At 53.9% G+C, this 17,351-nt stretch overlaps 8 protein-coding genes across 8 annotated transcripts; 5 read left to right on the top strand and 3 right to left on the bottom strand.

The window, feature by feature from the left end:
- Positions 1 to 757: 757 nt before the first annotated feature.
- Positions 758 to 3,384, top strand: E0L32_003474 (uncharacterized protein; the record flags this gene model as incomplete). The annotated part of the gene is made up of 5 exons (XM_031137778.1): positions 758 to 1,068; positions 1,152 to 1,385; positions 2,300 to 2,510; positions 2,588 to 2,770; positions 2,842 to 3,384. 5 exons carry the CDS (start codon positions 758 to 760, stop codon positions 3,382 to 3,384), a joined length of 1,482 nt encoding a protein of 493 aa, XP_030998623.1.
- Positions 3,385 to 3,780: 396 nt separating this feature from the next.
- E0L32_003473 (uncharacterized protein) lies at positions 3,781 to 5,386 on the bottom strand (the record flags this gene model as incomplete). Its single annotated transcript, XM_031137777.1, has 3 exons — positions 3,781 to 4,130; positions 4,190 to 4,436; positions 4,496 to 5,386. 3 exons carry the CDS (start codon positions 5,384 to 5,386, stop codon positions 3,781 to 3,783), a joined length of 1,488 nt encoding a protein of 495 aa, XP_030998622.1.
- A 923-nt stretch (positions 5,387 to 6,309) lies between these two features.
- Positions 6,310 to 7,577, top strand: E0L32_003472 (uncharacterized protein; the record flags this gene model as incomplete). Its single annotated transcript, XM_031137776.1, has 4 exons — positions 6,310 to 6,593; positions 6,668 to 6,898; positions 6,961 to 7,343; positions 7,402 to 7,577. The coding sequence occupies 4 exons, from the start codon at positions 6,310 to 6,312 to the stop codon at positions 7,575 to 7,577; spliced, it is 1,074 nt and encodes a 357-aa protein (XP_030998621.1).
- Positions 7,578 to 7,951: 374 nt separating this feature from the next.
- E0L32_003471 (uncharacterized protein) lies at positions 7,952 to 8,995 on the top strand (the record flags this gene model as incomplete). The annotated part of the gene is made up of 4 exons (XM_031137775.1): positions 7,952 to 7,963; positions 8,040 to 8,160; positions 8,213 to 8,369; positions 8,437 to 8,995. 4 exons carry the CDS (start codon positions 7,952 to 7,954, stop codon positions 8,993 to 8,995), a joined length of 849 nt encoding a protein of 282 aa, XP_030998620.1.
- A 91-nt stretch (positions 8,996 to 9,086) lies between these two features.
- E0L32_003470 (uncharacterized protein) lies at positions 9,087 to 10,778 on the bottom strand (the record flags this gene model as incomplete). The annotated part of the gene is made up of 2 exons (XM_031137774.1): positions 9,087 to 9,309; positions 9,370 to 10,778. 2 exons carry the CDS (start codon positions 10,776 to 10,778, stop codon positions 9,087 to 9,089), a joined length of 1,632 nt encoding a protein of 543 aa, XP_030998619.1.
- Positions 10,779 to 11,257: 479 nt separating this feature from the next.
- On the top strand, positions 11,258 to 12,647 carry E0L32_003469 (uncharacterized protein; the record flags this gene model as incomplete). Its single annotated transcript, XM_031137772.1, has 3 exons — positions 11,258 to 11,452; positions 11,526 to 12,131; positions 12,192 to 12,647. The coding sequence occupies 3 exons, from the start codon at positions 11,258 to 11,260 to the stop codon at positions 12,645 to 12,647; spliced, it is 1,257 nt and encodes a 418-aa protein (XP_030998618.1).
- Positions 12,648 to 12,714: 67 nt separating this feature from the next.
- On the bottom strand, positions 12,715 to 14,613 carry E0L32_003468 (uncharacterized protein; the record flags this gene model as incomplete). Its single annotated transcript, XM_031137771.1, has 6 exons — positions 12,715 to 12,780; positions 12,843 to 12,962; positions 13,017 to 13,678; positions 13,740 to 14,156; positions 14,232 to 14,351; positions 14,466 to 14,613. 6 exons carry the CDS (start codon positions 14,611 to 14,613, stop codon positions 12,715 to 12,717), a joined length of 1,533 nt encoding a protein of 510 aa, XP_030998617.1.
- Positions 14,614 to 15,301: 688 nt separating this feature from the next.
- Positions 15,302 to 17,204, top strand: E0L32_003467 (uncharacterized protein; the record flags this gene model as incomplete). Its single annotated transcript, XM_031137770.1, has 6 exons — positions 15,302 to 15,526; positions 15,607 to 15,706; positions 15,765 to 15,988; positions 16,045 to 16,129; positions 16,193 to 17,005; positions 17,065 to 17,204. 6 exons carry the CDS (start codon positions 15,302 to 15,304, stop codon positions 17,202 to 17,204), a joined length of 1,587 nt encoding a protein of 528 aa, XP_030998616.1.
- Between the last annotated feature and the right edge of the window lie 147 nt (positions 17,205 to 17,351).

The raw sequence follows: 17,351 nt of genomic DNA, 5'->3' as shown, positions 1-17,351 counted from the left end.
AGTTCTCGGCCAGGAACTGTTAATGTGAACAACCTCTGTAATCTCTCCTGGCTAGGCCAGGCAGGATGCTACAATTATACCCAAATGCTCAAGTAATCATCTCTCTGAGTCTAGACATCAACGGCAGGTGGTATTTCGCGTTGCTCATTTCCAACACCGCTTGACAGGACCTCTGCCAAGCCCTTCGGTGAGATCTATTGATTGAATCATGGGCTGTTTGACTTCTCTATTGGAGGGATAGTTATGAACCGTAACAAACAATGCATTCAGGTTGAACCCCTGAACTCTCGTCAGCACATTGTAGTATTGTTTCGGCCGACGACGCCCTTTTCGGACCAAAGAAGGCTTGAGCAGCCTTGGCGGATTAAATGGCCTTGGCAATACAACCCAAGCGAATCACGAGGCGCTTACGGGGTGGTCAGATAGACCCAATGCCCTGTGGCAACGTTCGAGCCGTGGTCTCACAAAGATAGGGTAAAAACGTGAGGGCGCTCGCAAAAGGTGACAATATCCGCGCCGTGGTGGCGCAGCAGCGGTTAAATGCACAACGTCGCCAATTTCATTGGTCTTCCACGGTGGTAAAGACTCGCATCTTTTCAATCGCGACTGGATGTCAAGCCTTCGCGTTCATCTCGGACCGTGGAACCTATCTTCCTTCATTACTTGACTAGCATACCGTGCCTTTTCAAAAAAAGAAAACACCTGGGGAAAGGGTGTAGCTTTTCTCGGATGCCAAAACCACACCACGACACCGATAATGAATGCTCCCGTCATCACACCAGCTCCCGGCGCAAACCTGGCAGAGCGACAAGAAAAGCCCCTGGGGTTGCCGACTTTCACGCCTGCAGGGTCCTGCCTTACCGACACATTTGTCAGAACAACAACATGTGACCGTGGATCAGCATGCTCCTACTACCAGCTCGGCAAGCTCGCCCGTGACTCGGCTTGTTTCCCAGATCCTTCACGGCACCCCGCCACACAATGTCCCGTCTCGTACGAAGCTGTGTCGTCGTCCTTGAGCAAAGACCTCGATGGTCAGACTACCGTCAGCCTATTTTGTTGTCCATCGTAAGCCGTTACCCTTAACCCCTCTCTTGCTCTCTCTTTTTTCGTCAACGACCATGTTCTAAAGAAAGTCTTGATGCATCCAGAGGGCACAACTTCGAGTACAGAGATACGAAACCTTTCGGTACGATCACTGCATCTTCCACACCTGGCCCCGCATTCGTCTTCAGCTGCGTTGCCTCCAGCCTGGGGCCGGGTTCCCAGACACAACTGACACTTGCTCCGTCGACAAACGGCCCCACAACGTCGGGGCCCGGGATCTCGACAGTCACATTCAACTACGGCTCCGACTATCTGGTGGCCACGCCAGTGAGTCTCCAGTACGTAGTGAAAGACGGCGGGACTACTTGTGCACCAAATTGCGCAACACCATGGAAGAGTGGTGATCCTTGGCCGGTAAGCACCGGGCCTAGACCGACTGAGACCCCGCCGAGAAGCGGTGACCCAGGGCTGGAAGCCCTGGGCAAGGGCGCGATAGCTGGAATCGTGGTCGGGTCAGTGGTGGGTGCAGTGGTGATTCTGGGACTGTTCTGGTGCTGCTGCCGGAGTTTGGGGCGCGGAGAGGCGCCGAGGAATAATAGAGCGGGTGCACAGACAGGTGGCATACCACTTGGGACTCGCTCGAAGCAATAATGGCTGTTCAAATGTGTCGACCTTATGTGCGGAGGGTTTATAACTCGTTTTGTCTACTGGTCTGGAACACTATCACGTTGTAATATTCTTTCCCATGAGCAAGACGAAATTGAATCGTAAACCAGAACGTTTCAAAGACAATATCATATATCAGAGTCACACACTCAATAATAATATTGAAATCTGGTGGCGGCAATGTTGAAAGATATTTTCTGTCGAGGCTACTTAGTAGCCAGAGCCATATCAACAGTCGACCGAGGTTGCTGATATGTGCGCAATTACCACTGAGCATACGGAACCAGCCAATGCTGGCATTTCCTAGCTCGTAAGCATGGAGGGAAAGGAAAGCTTGAGCGGTTGTCAGCTCAGACAAGTCAGCATCCAAGAGCGAAGCTGGGGCGGGGTTCCGTGGGGCGCGGGCCGGGATCCGTTCCGGAGCTGACGGGCCACATCCGACAAGTTCGGCAGTATTACAGGGTCCCGATAACGACTTCACGATAGTTCTATTACAAACATAAAGTCTTTTGGTGATTAACTCTAACTCTGCAAGACATTCAGAGACAAGAGGGTGGAAATTTCTTCTCCTATTTGCTGTACATAGCTCTCAACCTCAAGCAAGTTCAGTCACCACTCACCACAGCCACCCAGCCATGTCAAATCAGATTGCGTCGCCTGTCGTCGACGCGACGGGCAAGACGCGCCTGCGCGCTGCTCTCGAGAAGGCAAAAAGAGGAGAAGGTCCTTGTGTTGGACAATGGCTCGAGTTCCCAGGCTACACTCTGGCCAGGACGGTGGCGCCGCTGGGTGCAGATGTGAGTGCAGATCATTGATTGTATTCGAGCAATCAACCAGGGAGAACCAGCCCGCAGCTAAATTCCCTATACCGCAGTGGGTTCTCGTCGACACGGAGCACGGCAACATCGACGACCGTGATATGTACCTACAAGTCGGGGCCATCTCGTCATCAGGAGTGTCACCGATCGTCAGGATTGCAGGGTCCGAGCCGTGGATGATCAAGCGGGCGTTGGACTGCGGGGCGCACGCGATCATGGTGCCCATGTGCGAGACTCCGGTTCGTAGCCATCTGTTGGATATGTTGGTCTTGTAACAACTCGCTGACTTGGTGGCTCATCTGGAAAACAGGAACAAGCACAAGCCATTGTCCGCGCGGCCAAGTACCCATCCGCAACATGGTCCCAGGGCATCCGCGGCGCCGGCGGCATGTTTGCCCCGGCCAACTTCAACCAAAACGGGCGCGAGTACCTCCTCAGCGCCAACGACAACGTCATGGTGTGCGTGCAGATCGAGTCGCGGCTCGCCGTCGAGAACGTCGAGGCCATCGCGGCGGTCGAGGGCATCGACATGCTCTTCATCGGGCCCAACGACCTGGCCTCCTCCATGGGCTACGTCGCCTTCGACCACGCCTCCATATCCGAGGTGCAGGAGGCGACGGCGCGCATTCTCAACGCCGGCCTGGACGCGGGCAAGTACGTCGGCCACTTCGCGCTGAGCGCCGAGGTGGCGGCTGCCAAGGTGAAGCAGGGCTTCCACTTTGTCAACTGCGGCGCGGACATCGTGGCGATCACGGCCTGGATGTCGACCGAGATGGGCAAGCTCAAGAGCCTGTTGGCGGAGAGCAAGAAGAGCCAGACTAATGGCACGAAGCCTGACATTGGCTATAGTTGAGCAGTTGCTTAGAACTATAGAATAGACTCTGCGTTTTGACGCTCATTGAAGAGGTTATTAACACGTCACCTTGAAGATAGCCGGTACTTCGCAACTTTGACTCCTACGCCATGGCAACCAAAGCCTGCCAGTGAGGATTGCAAAACGCAGCGTTCAATAGAGACCAACATCAAAGAGCTCTTTCCTCAGAGTCTGGATCGGGAAGCGGACGACTATTGGTTGATTACTGTATGATCATGTATTCTTTTGCTTCGAGTTTGAAACATCCAAAGAGCGCACGAGCCTTAGACTGTTAAATCTCCATCGATAGTTAGTCCGTCGACAGACTCAACAACACCAAAGTCCCCAACATCATCACAGATTCCAATTTGGCCCCCTTTGCTATGTTGAGTGAACTCAGTAGAGATAGCGGAACGGCTTGGCCTTGATGGCGCCACCTTCTTCGATGGGCTTCTCCGAGTGCTCAACGTGGACATGCTCCTCGCGGTCAAGCTTCTTGTTCTGCGCAATGAGGTAGAAGCGCAGCACGAGGGCAAAGAGGCAGGCAAACCCCAGAATGGCAATCTCCGCGCCAAACGACTTGACGTACAGAGGACCGTACTTGGCTGGCCAGATGTACGAGCCAGGGATGCTGCCGATATTGCCCATGGCGTTGACAATGGCAATGGCGGCTGCTTTCTTGGCAGCGGGCTGGGGGAAGGTGTTGGAGATCCAAGCGAGAATGACGAAGCCCGAGGCATATCCGGCTGGAGCCATAGGCATTAGCTTTGAGCAAAAGGGGTAAGATACTTGTCAGGCTTCTTACTAGTCATGAGGAACATGGCAACGTAGCGAGGAGCCACAGTGGTGGTGGTCACCGAGATGATGTACCCAACAATACAAGCGATGGCCGGCCCGATGAAATGGAAATAACGTTCACCAGTGCGATCGGCGTGCCAGGCGTTGGGGAGGGAGACGAGGATGGCCCAGATCCATGGAGGAGCGGTGAGGAGAAGGGTCTTGGTGGAATCGAAGCCAAGTGCCTGGGTGATGGTTGGGAAGAAGAAAGAGAACTAGAGGCACTTATGTTAGGCTATGTCGCTCATCCTGAATCTGATAGCATTTTACTCACACTGAGACCCATGATGGTAGTCAGGTAGGTGATACCAAGAAGCCAGGTCTTGGGATCCTTGACCGCCATGAGAAGTCCCTGCACAGACGAGATTTCATCATTCTCATCAACTGCGTCGCTTCCTGCATCCAGCGCAAGGCGGCCAATGGCGATGCGTTTCTCTTCATCAGAGAGCCAAGAGGTGCTGCTGGGGTAGTTGGGTAGGATAAAGACAGCGACAGCCGCGAAGAAGACGGTGAGGACACCTTCGATGATAAACAGCCACCGCCAGGCCGCGAGGCCGCTCTTACCGCCCATGTTGGATAGGATACCAGCGGCGATGAGACCGCCGAAGGCCTGAGCGGCTAGGTTGCCGGCATTCAGGATCGTGACACGCAGCTGCATCTCCCGGCGAGTGTACCATCGACTGAGGAAGTAGAGCGAGCCAGGGAAGAAGGCGGCCTCGACGCAGCCGAGGAAGAAACGGCAAAGGATGGCACCTGTGGCGTTTTTGACCTCGCCCGTTGCGGCCGAGATGACACCCCAGACGGCGACGCAGGCACAGAGATACCAAGCGGGGCGCTTGACCGAGTTGAGGACCATGTTGGACGGGACCTGCATCGACACATAGCCGACGAGCAGGATGGAGATGCAAGTCTGATACTGCACGTCGGTCAGGCCCAGGTCCTTCTCGAGGCCCTTGAGTCGCGCGTTGGCGAAGTTGTTGCGGTCGATGAAGTTGAGGATGAAGAGCAGGATGAGCGTCGGGAAGATACGCAGATCCAGCTTGCGGACGAGGGCCTTCTCCGCGGCGGGGTCCCAAGACGAGACGACCACCGGGGCGATATCATCTGCCTTCATAGACGCAGTAGTTGCACGCTCTGCTGCCGATATGTCTTTCGCGTCCTCCATTTTGGCTGGCTCCATGGCGAGAATGTGCACTCAAGGGAGAGAGGAAAGGAGATTGGTACGAGAGACAGCGACAAGTCTCGGAAGATTGTGCAAGTCGAATGAATGAAAGGGAAGGGAAAATATGAAGATAAGTTTCAGGAAGGAAGTTGAGCTGAGAGGTCTGGCGACTGGGCAGATGGTGAGAAGTGGTCAGGATGCAGGCAGGGGCCAGCCGTCTGATATAGACAGGATCGACAGTCTTGCACAAGATATGCAAGAGGATATCGTTCACTCTCCGTGCTGCATCTGCAGGGCACACACACTAACTAGTCGTGGTAGGGAGGGATAGTGTCGCAAGTCGAGTTAGTATCCAGACCGCCATCGTCGAGGCTTGGCTCAGCTGCACGCCTCTCAACAGTAATCAGCAGGATCTGCTTGGGTCCAGAATGTGAAATATTGGCCCCCTGATCTGGGGTAGGCGTATCTTCCTGTGGAATCAGTGCTGCTTACCCCATGCCACAGGGCCTGGAACCCCACAGCAATACAGCAATGCAACCAGAATTTGACATGCCAACCATTCTTGCGGGACGTGATGTCCAATCGAACTCTGGGGATAGAGACAATTAGTGGGCGGGCCGGGCTCCAGGCCGACGCCAATCCGCAAACTGCATCGCCTGTTCAGTCGGCCGGGGTGTGATCCCCTCATTAGTCTCCTTTACTGAGGGGCGTGCCGGGCTCCGAGCCGAAACCGCGATCATGGGCTGTGAGGCAGCTTTCGGTTATCTCCAACATTCAGTGCTTTCTCCGCTTCTCTTTTCGGCTGCGATGATGGACTACACCCGACGTCTCTACCCGGAGAGTATCTTATAATTCTAAACCTCGACACAAGCATCAGCCGGCACCGGACCTTGTCGCTACACTCCAACGAGAACGAACAAGCAGCCATGTCTCTCCCAACCTCTAATCGTGCACTGGTGTGGGTGGGCAAGCGCAAGTTGGAGGTCCAGCAGAGACCTGTCGTTGCGCCCGGTGAAGGCGAGGTGCTGGTCAAGATCATGTCGACAGGAATTTGTGGCTCAGACTGCCACAACTGGGAGAGCGACAGTGTGTCGAAACAGCTGGTGCTGGGCCACGAGTCTTCAGGCATTATCGAGCAGGTGGGCAAGAATGTCACGGACCGGTTCGTTGGGCAGCGAGTCGCGGTCGAGCCGGGCAATGCTTGCATGAAGTACGTTTCTCTCCCCGCAGTGTCCACGGTCTCGCTGTATTAGCGACTGACTTTGCCATGACTGTCCGTAACAGCTGCGAGTTTTGCTTGAAGGGGAACCCCAACGTCTGTGCCAACCTTAAATACTGCGGAATGGACCCGACCGACGGTACGATTTGCCAGTATTACACATGTCGCACATCGATGACAGTGCCCATACCGGACAATGTTTCGTGGGAGGAGGCCGGGGCTATCCAGCCTGTGGCCATTGCGGTTCAACTGTCCCGGAGAGCTGCGTTGAATGTTGGCCAGACAATGGCTATCTTGTAGGCATTGTCCACTCTTGAGACTTGAATGAGTTGAGCACTGATCTGTCACCATCATGTAGTGGCTGTGGCCCTCTTGGCCTGCTGGTCCTTGCGGTTGCGAAGTCTCACGGCGTCAAGAAGATTGTCATGTTCGACATTGAGCAGTCACGGACAGAGTTTGCAGAGAAATATGGCGCCGACGTCGGAATCGCAACTCCCAAAAACACGGACCCTTCTGTGGACTCCCTGACATTTGTACAAAACTACGCCAAGGAGGTCATCTCCAAGCACGAACTGGGACACGGATTCGATGTCGTTGTCGAGGCTAGTGGCGCAGACATCTGCAGCCAGATGGGCGTGTTCATGCTGAAGGCGGGCGGTACCATGGTCCAGGCCGGTCTGGGCAAGCCTTTGACTTCGGTCCCCTTCTTCCAGGTTACGGCAAAGGAACTTACCATCAAAGGTCAGTGCTCCTAGTTTACTTGTCTTCCACTCTTCACCTACTGATGCCTCCAAACTAGGCACTGTCCGTTACACACCTGGCTGCTTCGCGGACGCGATCAGCCTCATCTCTAGAAAGCTTGTTGACTTGAAGCCCCTGATCACATCTACATATCCCCTGACTAAGGGAGCCGAGGCGTTTGAGGCACAGCACGCCAGGAAGGATATCAAGATCATTATCATGAACCAAGAATGAAATTCAGTGTTGTAGTATTTAAAAGAGATAGTAGATAGACCCTTCAATGACCGGACGATCGCAAAGTACGGTAATAGATGCTATCTTGAAAATTTCTAGACGACTCACCGACTACCTAGTGTGTCACTCTTGATACCGAGGCCTTGGTACCGCGTCTCGGTCGGTTGAGGACCTCTCATGTGGGGAGGCCCGCACTCTCTTGGACCGATGGCTGGAACCTAGCCGCGACCCCCCTCTCGGCTCGGGGAAAGGACGGCATACAATACCACCAAGTACTGCATACATCTGCTCCATAGGGACTCTTGCTTCTCCAAACCCTTCACCAGATCCGAAACGTGTGCCTTATACCTTGTAAGCACTAACCATCCCGAACCATGACGTTTCCGGTATGTACACTCAAATCGTAAACTTCAAAATCCCATTGTCAAGTTAATCCTGGGACACTTATCCTGATTTTATCAGGTGGTATACGGCGCTGGAACGCTCTGGATGAGAGGTCCAGATGGCGCACTCAATGCCGAGACTGTGAAGGCTTTTCGAACAGCAATCGATCTTGGGTACCGTCAGATTGATGGAGCCCAGAGTAGGTCTCCTTGTACATTTTCGCTTCCCTGATGATTTTTACTAATCACTAGCAGTGTACAACACGGAGCCAGAGCTGGGGGCTGCCATCAAGGAGTCCGGAGTGCCAAGGTCCGAATTTGCCGTAACCACCAAGACCGTGGATATCGACCACGTCGAACAGACCCTGAAAACGAGTCTGTCCAAACTGCAGATGGCCTACGTTGATCTGTATGCCGTGCTGCATTTCCTTGCATCTTTCCAAGGAGCAAAACAGACTGACATTCACTGCATACAGATATCTCATACACACGCCCTTCGTCGCCAAGTCCAAAGAACACCTGCAATCGGCATGGCGCGATATGGAGCGCTGCGTGCAGCGAGGACTGGCAAAGAAGATCGGTGTGTCTAGCTTCACCATCGAGCATGTCGAATGGATCCTCGAGGTCGCTACCATCAAGCCAGCCCTGAATCAGATAGAGATGCACCCCTATGTCCAGCAGCCAGAGCTGATGGCCTACCTGAAACAGCACGGCATTCCCATCCAAGGCTTTGCCGCGCTGACGCCGCTAACCAAGGTCAAGGACGGCCCAGCTGTCAAGCCTTGCAAGGAGCTCGCAGAGAAGTATGGAGTAAGCGAGGCCGCGGTCCTGCTCCGCTGGGTCATTGACCAGGGAGCCTCGGTTGTCACCACCAGTGCGCAATCCGAGAGACTGGCGGGGTATCTAGAGCAAGTTGGCAAATTTCAATTAACGTCTGAAGATGTGCAGAGCATCAGCGAGCCGTCAAAGGGTGAATACTTTAGGGGCTTCTTTGCAGAGGATTTCGAGACTTGGGGCAAGAGAACGAAAGACTAGACATCATAGATGAGCTTGCTACAGCAATGAGGCATTGATGCCATCAATTCTATATTCGTGCGAATTGAGCAAGAGTCTCTTGTCATGATTCCTACTGTTGGCCAGCAAATATCTCGCCTAGTCTTACAAGGTCCTGCCACCTTGAATCGCGCTGCACCTCGACTGTCGCACTTGGTGTAGCCACCTTCATCTCATCTAACGACTTGGTGCCGAAGCTATAGCTTCGGTCATTTTGAACAAAGGCCACAAGGATCTTGATCCATTCATCCATAAGTTCCCGCTCCTTAGGTGTAGGTCCGTGAAGGATAGAGTAACTATTGGAGGCTAATGTCAGCAAACCACATGGCTGGCTATCCTGAGCTGAAGAAACTTACTTCCAGAACGGCTTGTCCATTGCGTGAGCTACTCCGAAAGACATGGGAACCTGCTTTTCGGTGATAAACGAAAGACGATATGCGATTTGATATCGCCATATCCTGTCCAACGGAACTCCCTTTTGACTCAACCCCTGAACTAGGGCTCTTGATGGGGCGCGGACCTGCCCATCCGAAATGATGCGACCAAACAAATCTCTCCAATCCTTCTCACTACTGCCCTCAGCTGGGAGAGCATAGTTCTTGAGGATCCTCTCTGCGGTGGTCTCGCCGTAATAATTAGCGACCTCGATCTTGAGCGAGTCGAATCCAGCATCCGGTGTATTGTAAGTCGCGTATAAGGTCTCTTCGTTGAGCACCTCTCCAATTAATAGACGCATGTCTCTCTGCAGAAACTGATCGGCGAACTGCTGGCTGCGCTGGTACTCCATCATGCCCGGCTCGATAAAGAGCCCATCAGTAACGGGCCGGAAGGTGTGGCGTGTAAGGTGCTTCAGTGCCTCGACTAGTTTCTGATGGCTGACCTGGCGTAGTGCTGCCAGCTTTTCTGCGCCAGTCGCGGTCGCTGAGATTTGGAAATAGTCGCACAGCTCATCAAACTGAGGCTGCGCTTCGGCGAGGGGTCGAGGTTGCGCCGGGATGGCATTGGAGCACATGAAGACACGGTGAAATAGCTGGTCTTGCTTCTGAGCGGCTGGCGACAGGCGAAAATCATGGATAAGCTGCGCGTGAACACCATAGGAGCCGGCACTGCGGCCAGCGAGCGTGATGTTGTCGACATCGCCATTAAAGTAGCCAATGTTGGCTTTCACCCATTCCATTGCCAGCCTCTGATCCCAGAGACCAAAGTTGCCAGCGTACTCGCCATTGCTCTCGGCTGCAAGCTCCTCGCTGGCGAGGAAACCAAAGACGTTCAGGCGGTAGCCAACAGCCACAACAATTGCGTCGAGCTGACCAGTGGAAATCTTCTCGACGGGGCTCATGCTCTCCTCCTGCGACGGAGTGCCCATCTGGAACCACCCACCGTGCAGCCAGATGTACACCGGCCATTTCTTGCCCTTGTCCTCCGGGCGCTCGACTGGTGTCCATATGTTGAGGATCAAGCAGTCTTCGCTGAACGCCTCGTCGTCTATCACATCCTTCTCCACCCCGGAGATGAAGGCGGACTGCGGACAGGGCGCTCGGAATTCAATTGCGTCAAACGGAGCTCCATCCTGACCGGAGTAGGTCCAGGTCTCGGGCAGCGCGCGAGGTTTCTTCCACCGGTACTCTCCTGTCGGCGGCAAGCTATAGGGCACACCGGTATAACGGCGCGCCTTGTCGTCGAACTGAACACCCTTGATCTTGCCCTTTTTGCCCAGATCGAGAACGTGCGGTGCCTCGTGGTAGGCTGAAAGTGTGTTGCCCATGGTGCATGTGTCAAGGTCGATGGTGCCAAGACTTGATACAATCAACCAAAACTACTGAGGAAGGAAAGGTCGCTCTGGAAGCAACGGGCCCAGTTTGGAGATAAGCATTCTAGCGTGGATGGAATGGTGCAAGCGTCGGCCATTTTTCCGAACTGATCTGGCCGACCGAATACGGAGTGAAACTGGTGGGTTCGGTCGGAACACGACCTCACTGAGGAGTCGGGTCACCCAATACGGGCCGAGAACCGTTCCGCCTGTCGTATGCAACACACCATCTCCGCTGTCTCATCGACACTAAAGGGATCCGACATGATGGCTGCAAATGCGGAGAGTCCTTGACGAGACGCGCTTGGCGTGGAGAAGCACACCACGGGCGAACTATAATTTGTATATTGCCCTGATACGATACATTTTATGCGTGAACTGCTCTTCCCTACCAGCACTCACTAGTACTTCCTTTGGCTGCTTCGTCAAACAATATGACCATCACATACCGAGCTGCTCGCCTGTTGACGAGTAGTGATGCCGAGATTATCCAGGACGGTGTAGTTGTAGTTGATGGAGAGCTAATTACAGCAGTTGGCCCATGGTCAACCGTCAGTACCTCCTTGGGAAACTCGCAAGTGAAAGACCTTGGCGACGTGACTTTGATGCCGGGGCTCTTTGACTGCCATGTAAGTCGTCCCGACTAACTCCAGGAATGTTACGCCGTGAGCACCTACTGAAAGTTTTGGCTGACCTCAACAGGTCCACCTCCAGCTGGATCCTACCGGCATGAGCACGACAAAGGTCACCCTGACCGATGAAGAACTGCTCCCTCTCATGGCCAAGCACGCAGCCAAGCTCCTGGACGCCGGCGTGACCACCGCGCGGGATCTCGGATCTCGAGGGCTGACCGTCATCACCATCCGTGATCGCATCGCCCGGCACGAGATACCAGGCCCGCGTATGCAGTGTGCCAACGCGCCACTCACCGTCCCCGGCGGCCACGCTTGCAGCATGGGCGGCGAGTGCCAGGGCGTGGAGCAGTGTAGGCAGCTGGTGCGGCAGCACAAGGCCGAGGGCGCGGATCTGATCAAAGCCATGGCCACGGGCGGCTTCCTCACTCCTGGCACCCATGTATGGGAGGCTCGGTACTCCCAGGAAGAGATGGATGCCATGGCGGACGAGGCGCGCAAGTGCGGTCTCCCCATAACTACGCATGCTATCGGAACAGAGGGCATCGAGAGAGCAGTTGAGGCGAGATTCAACTGCATTGAACACTGCTCTTTTCTGTCTACCAACCGTAGGGCCAAGTTTGAGCCTGAGATAGCAAAGAAGATGGTGGAGTATAATGTGTCTGTCTGTCCGACGGTAAGTTGAGTGTGCCCCGAGACATTCCACCAAGCTCTGTCGTTGATGATCGAACTGCAGATGAACACAGCATGTAGCCACGATAACTACTTCTGTCCCTGGGATGCTAGAGAAGCTGTGATGGAAGTCCTGGGTTCTCTTCGGAAGGCTGGTGTCAACGTCGTCGTCGGCACCGATTCTGGCATTGGACATTGCCATTTCGAGCGGTATGCCGATGGACTCTTCGCCATGGCCGATGCAGGATTCACTACTCGCGAGATCATTGCTGCGGCTACTGAGAAGGCGGCTCGGGTCTGCCGGCTCGAGGGTGTGACCGGCAAGCTTGCAAGAGGCCTTGCGGCTGATCTGGCTGCCTTTGCTGGTAACCCATTGGAGGATATCAAGGCCTTCGAGCACCCACGCTTTGTCATGGCTCGTGGCGAGGAGTATAAGCAACAGCCAATCCCTCCAAGAGAGGACCTGACTGAGATCAAAGACCAGGTCATCAAGATGCTTCGGGATGGCGCCGGCATATAATATTTATAGCACAATGTACCTGATATTGTTCACACTATACTTTACCAAGTCTACGAGCCAGGTGCGGCTACACTTCCCATGACTTCTTCACAACTTCAGCAAACCTCGCAATACCTGTCTTCATTTGATCCTCCTAAAAGCCAAACTGTCAGTACACTGTCAAGTCTTTCTGCATCCCTGTGGGCTTCGACTTACCGTTGCCATTGAGAAACAAAATCGGAAATACGTCATATCAGGCTCGACAACCTGGACCTTTGAGGTAGCCTCTTCGCCACCTTGCCAAGGGTAGTAATATGAACCAGGTGTAAGTAGGATCTGGTAATAAAGTCAGCATTTGTTACGCAACAATTAACGATAGGTAAAGCATACTAGATTCTCGGCGAGTTGTGACCAAAACTCGTTGGCAAACTTTTCCTCGGGCCCAGTCACGCTCTTATCGGACTTGAGCTGTCGGAACCTGGGATTCTGGGCAAGAAGGAACCTGGTCCAGATGAACATGCCGCCGGTAGGGGCTACAAAGTTGAAGATGGGCGTTGAGCCAGAGCCATTGGCGTGTCGAAGGCTAGCCACAATGCCGTCACCCTTGAATCCTGAGACCTGCTCCGCGGGTACAAGGTCAAAGTGTGACGAGAAGGCATCAATCATCCAGTCACGCCGGGTCTGGTACTCAATGCGTAGGCGCTGTTGCCAGGCCAGATAGCCGTCATCCCCCCAAGCCTTGAGCAGCTCGAGAACGAGTGCCTGCGAGAAGCCCGACGGGTCCTGGGTCTCGACCTCAGTGGCTCGCAGCAACCGCTCGGTGAAAATGGGATTGGCTACGAAGTATCCCAACCGCAAACCAGGAGCGAGAGACTTGCTGAAAGATTCTAGGCGGATGACCCGGCCCTGGTAGTCGTATCGTAGCAAAGACGGCGCCAGGGACTCTACAAACTTGTCTGAAGGCAGGATCTCATGATCAGGCTTTGACCCGCCAATCTTGTAGTCGGGATACTGAATAAAGTAGTAAGGGTCATCCTCGACGATGATAACATCTGATCATAAATAGATTAGTGGCGTGCCACGGCACAACCCGACGTATCAGTTGAGACTCACCATGCTTGACACAGGTGTCATAAATGGCCTGTCTCCTCTCGGCGCCCATCGTCAGACCCGTCGGATTGGAGCCGACGCTCACCATGTAGAGAACATGGGGCTTCCTGACGCCGGGATGCGTTTTATCCCAGCAACTCAGAACCTCCTCGAGGGCATCTGCGCGCAACCCCTGGCCGTCCAGGGCCACAGGTGCAGCAAAGTTGCCGTGCGGAATCCAGTGGGCTTGAGATGATGGGTAAGTAAAATTCTCTGTCAGGATATAGTCTCCCTTCTCGACCAGGAGCCCGGCGAGCTTGCTCCAGGCATTGGTGTTACCCGGATGCAGCAGGATCTCAAAGTCGGCATAAGCTGGGCGATGAATCTTGGCGGTGAAGTTGTAGGCCCACTGTCTCAGCTCAGCGTTGCCTTCGCAAGTGCCTAGTTGCAGAGAGTTAGTGGTGACTCCATAGCGCCGGGTTGATACATCTGGGGTGGTAATGACTTGGGACTTACCATATTGTAGAAACTTGGCAAGTGGAGGGGTCGAAGTGCTGTCGATCCGCAGCTTCTTGGTCTCCAAAGCGGGAATGCTGTCTGCCGGAGACAAGGGATCCACCAAAGTAAGGCCAGTCTCTTTAATGGGAAATAGGGATGGGTGAGGCAAGCCTAGACAGTGATATACAACTTAATATCCGTTCTATGCAACCTCAACCTCCGCCAAGTCTGAGATTAAGATCGGGATCTTACCACCAGACAAACTAATCATGCCATCGTAGGCCATGAATTTGATAATATCCTTGAGAGGGCTAGGGTGTCGAGACTTGGATAATGTATTGAGGTGATGTGATAAGTCGATGGCCTTGGGAGGCGTGCCATTGGGATGATTCAGCGCCATTGTGCTGGGGCTGACTGGGAAGCGGAAGCCTGACTGTGCTCGAAGCCGGCAGTTGATCTCTCGCTTACTGTAGCCTCTGCAAAGAATGCTTTGGTTGTTGGGGTTGGTTGGGGGATGTCCTCTGCGTATGCCTGCTCTGACAAACAACAGCCAAGGCCGTCCCACCAATGTCCCAGAGGGAACATCTTATCCCACACGATAGGTGGCACATCCGGGCTCCGTGCCGATTTCGGGCTATCACCGGTTTTGGGCCAGCACCGCTATCTGGAGACCCTCCCAATCAACTTCACCAAATGGAGACGATGGATGAAAACCACGCGGCTAGTCTGGGGTAGGGGAAACTAAACTGCAATACTAGAGGGATTTGGGGCATAAATCAATCGCCGCTGTCCATTTCAATTCGACCTGTCAGCCAATACTTGAACTGGCAGACCGGAAGAGCTCCGACACCACCATGATAAGCGAATTCGGTCTCCAACACATTGGCTCCATCAAAGATGGTCGTCCAAGACCGGGGTAGCGGCACACCTGCCGCGTCGTGGATTAGCACTGAAGATCCCCCTGCAACGCAGAGCAAGACGTGGTTATAAATTTCCGGCCGCCCTCCGGGGACACTATTCACATCGAGCCAAGCTTTGTGGTTGTTTCTTTCTTGGCCATCTGAGTATTAGCTTTCATTGCCGACAATATGGGTTCCACTGATGAAACGAAAGCTGCCGTCCCTCAAGGTGAGGATGGCGTTGCACTTGAGAGCGTCCCGCCCGCGGTCGCCGCTTCTCTTCACGATGGCAAGATGGATCATATCGCAGATGTGGCCGTGGACATGGTTCATGCAGCAGAGGAAGAGTTCACGGATGAGCAATACCGGAAGGTTTTGCGCAAGGTCGACTGGGTTCTCCTGCCGCTCATGTGGGTGAGTTGTCGCTATTGATCCTTGCTTCGAAAGCAGGCTTGTTCTAATCTGTCATCTCTCTCTCTCTCTCTCTCTCAAAGATCTGTTCCGGCGCGCAATATGCAGACAAGGTCTCGGTATCTACTCAGGCTACCTTTGGTTTGATCGCCGATACCCACCTGGTCGGCCAGCAATTCTCATGTATGTGGTGGTCGTAATCCCGATTTCTAATGGATAGACCCAACTAACATGCTGATAGGGCTCACCTCGATCTTCTACATCGCGTTTCTCGTCGCCGAGGCGCCAGGCAATTACATCTTGCAGCGTGTTAGTGTTGGACCGACCATTGCGGTTAGCATGTTTATCTGGGGAATCCTAGTGTTCTGCATTGCCGCTGCCAAGAACTTTGCCAGCCTGATGGTGTTGCGCTTCCTTCAGGGAGCGGCTGAGTGCACGACCTACCCTGCCCTCATCTATATCACGGTAGGCTTGGATATTGACTGATTCCATATGAAGACGATCAAACTGACCGTAAGTAGTCAACTTTCTACACTAGCCAAGAGCACGCCCACAGATCTGTTATCTGGGGCACAGCCAACGCTGGTATGGACATCTTGACCAGCCGTAAGCCCCCCTTCCATCTATTGATTTGTACAAGTTCTCTTCAACTAACGAACTGTGCTTCAGTGATCAACTACGGTATTGGTACACATGCGAAGGAACACCCCAACGGACTGGCCCCATGGAAGGGCATCTCTCTCTTCCTAGGCGCCCTTACTGTCGTCCTGTCCGTCATTACTTACTTCATCTTCGGCACACCCCGTGAAGTACGCTGGCTCACTGCTGAGGAGAAGCGCATCGCCCAAGCACGTATCGTCCGAAACCAGACCGGCACCGATGTCGAGAAGCAGCCCTGGAAGTGGGACCAGGTCGCCACCGCGTTCAAGGACCCGCAGACCTACTTCCTGTTCTTCCTCGTCATCATCAACTCCATTCCCAACGGGGGCACGACATCCTTCGGCAACCTGGTCTACGTCTCCTTCGGCTTCACCCCGCTCGAGACCATCGTCAAGGGCAAGATCCCGCAGCAGTGCCTGTCCATCATCACCTTCATCATCGCCGGCTACATCACCCTCAAGAAGCCGGGAATGCGCTTCTACATCATGATGGCGTCCGTCGTCCCCGCCTTCGCCGGCATGCTGGCCTTGGCCCTTCTCCCTAGGCAGGGCATGCTTTGGACTCGTTGGGGCTGCTACCTGATCACCATCGTCGGCAACGTCGCCGGCCCCATGATCTGGACCTTGGTGCCCTCCAACATCGCAGGCCGGACAAAGAAGTCCGTCACCGGGACCGTGCTCTTCATCGCCTACTGTACAGGCAACTGCATTGGCGCGCAGGTCTTCCAGGCCAAGGATGCTCCTCGATACATCCCGGCCATTATCATCTGCTCCTGCATGTACGGATTAGAATTCGTCGTCATGTTCTTCTGGCGGCTCTATTGTAAGTGTGAACGTCTTGTCACAGACCTTGTGCAACAAATTTGACTGACCGTTTCCCAGACATCTGGCAGAACAAGCGTCGTGCTCGCCTCGTGGCCGACATGGGACTCACCCCTGAGGAGTCGCTTCACCAGGGTGCTCTCAATGCTGAGTCGGACATGACAGACTATGAAAACATTCATTTCCGGTATAGTTATTAGTTGCAGTGGCAAATTGAAGGGTCTAGGAATGATCGGCGGGACATGTTAGGAGTCGTCGCATATCGTGTCAGATATCTGAATTTTGCTTCTTTGAATTAAGGTCCTAGTCACGTTGTCAAGGAACAATCTCAAAGGCTTTAATACTAC

This window comes from Thyridium curvatum (assembly GCF_004353045.1).
Source record: "Thyridium curvatum strain D216 chromosome Unknown NODE_15_length_556224_cov_80.126021, whole genome shotgun sequence".
NCBI classification, from domain to species: Eukaryota; Fungi; Ascomycota; class Sordariomycetes; order Thyridiales; family Thyridiaceae; genus Thyridium; species Thyridium curvatum.
This window is presented reverse-complemented; position numbering and strand designations above follow the sequence as displayed.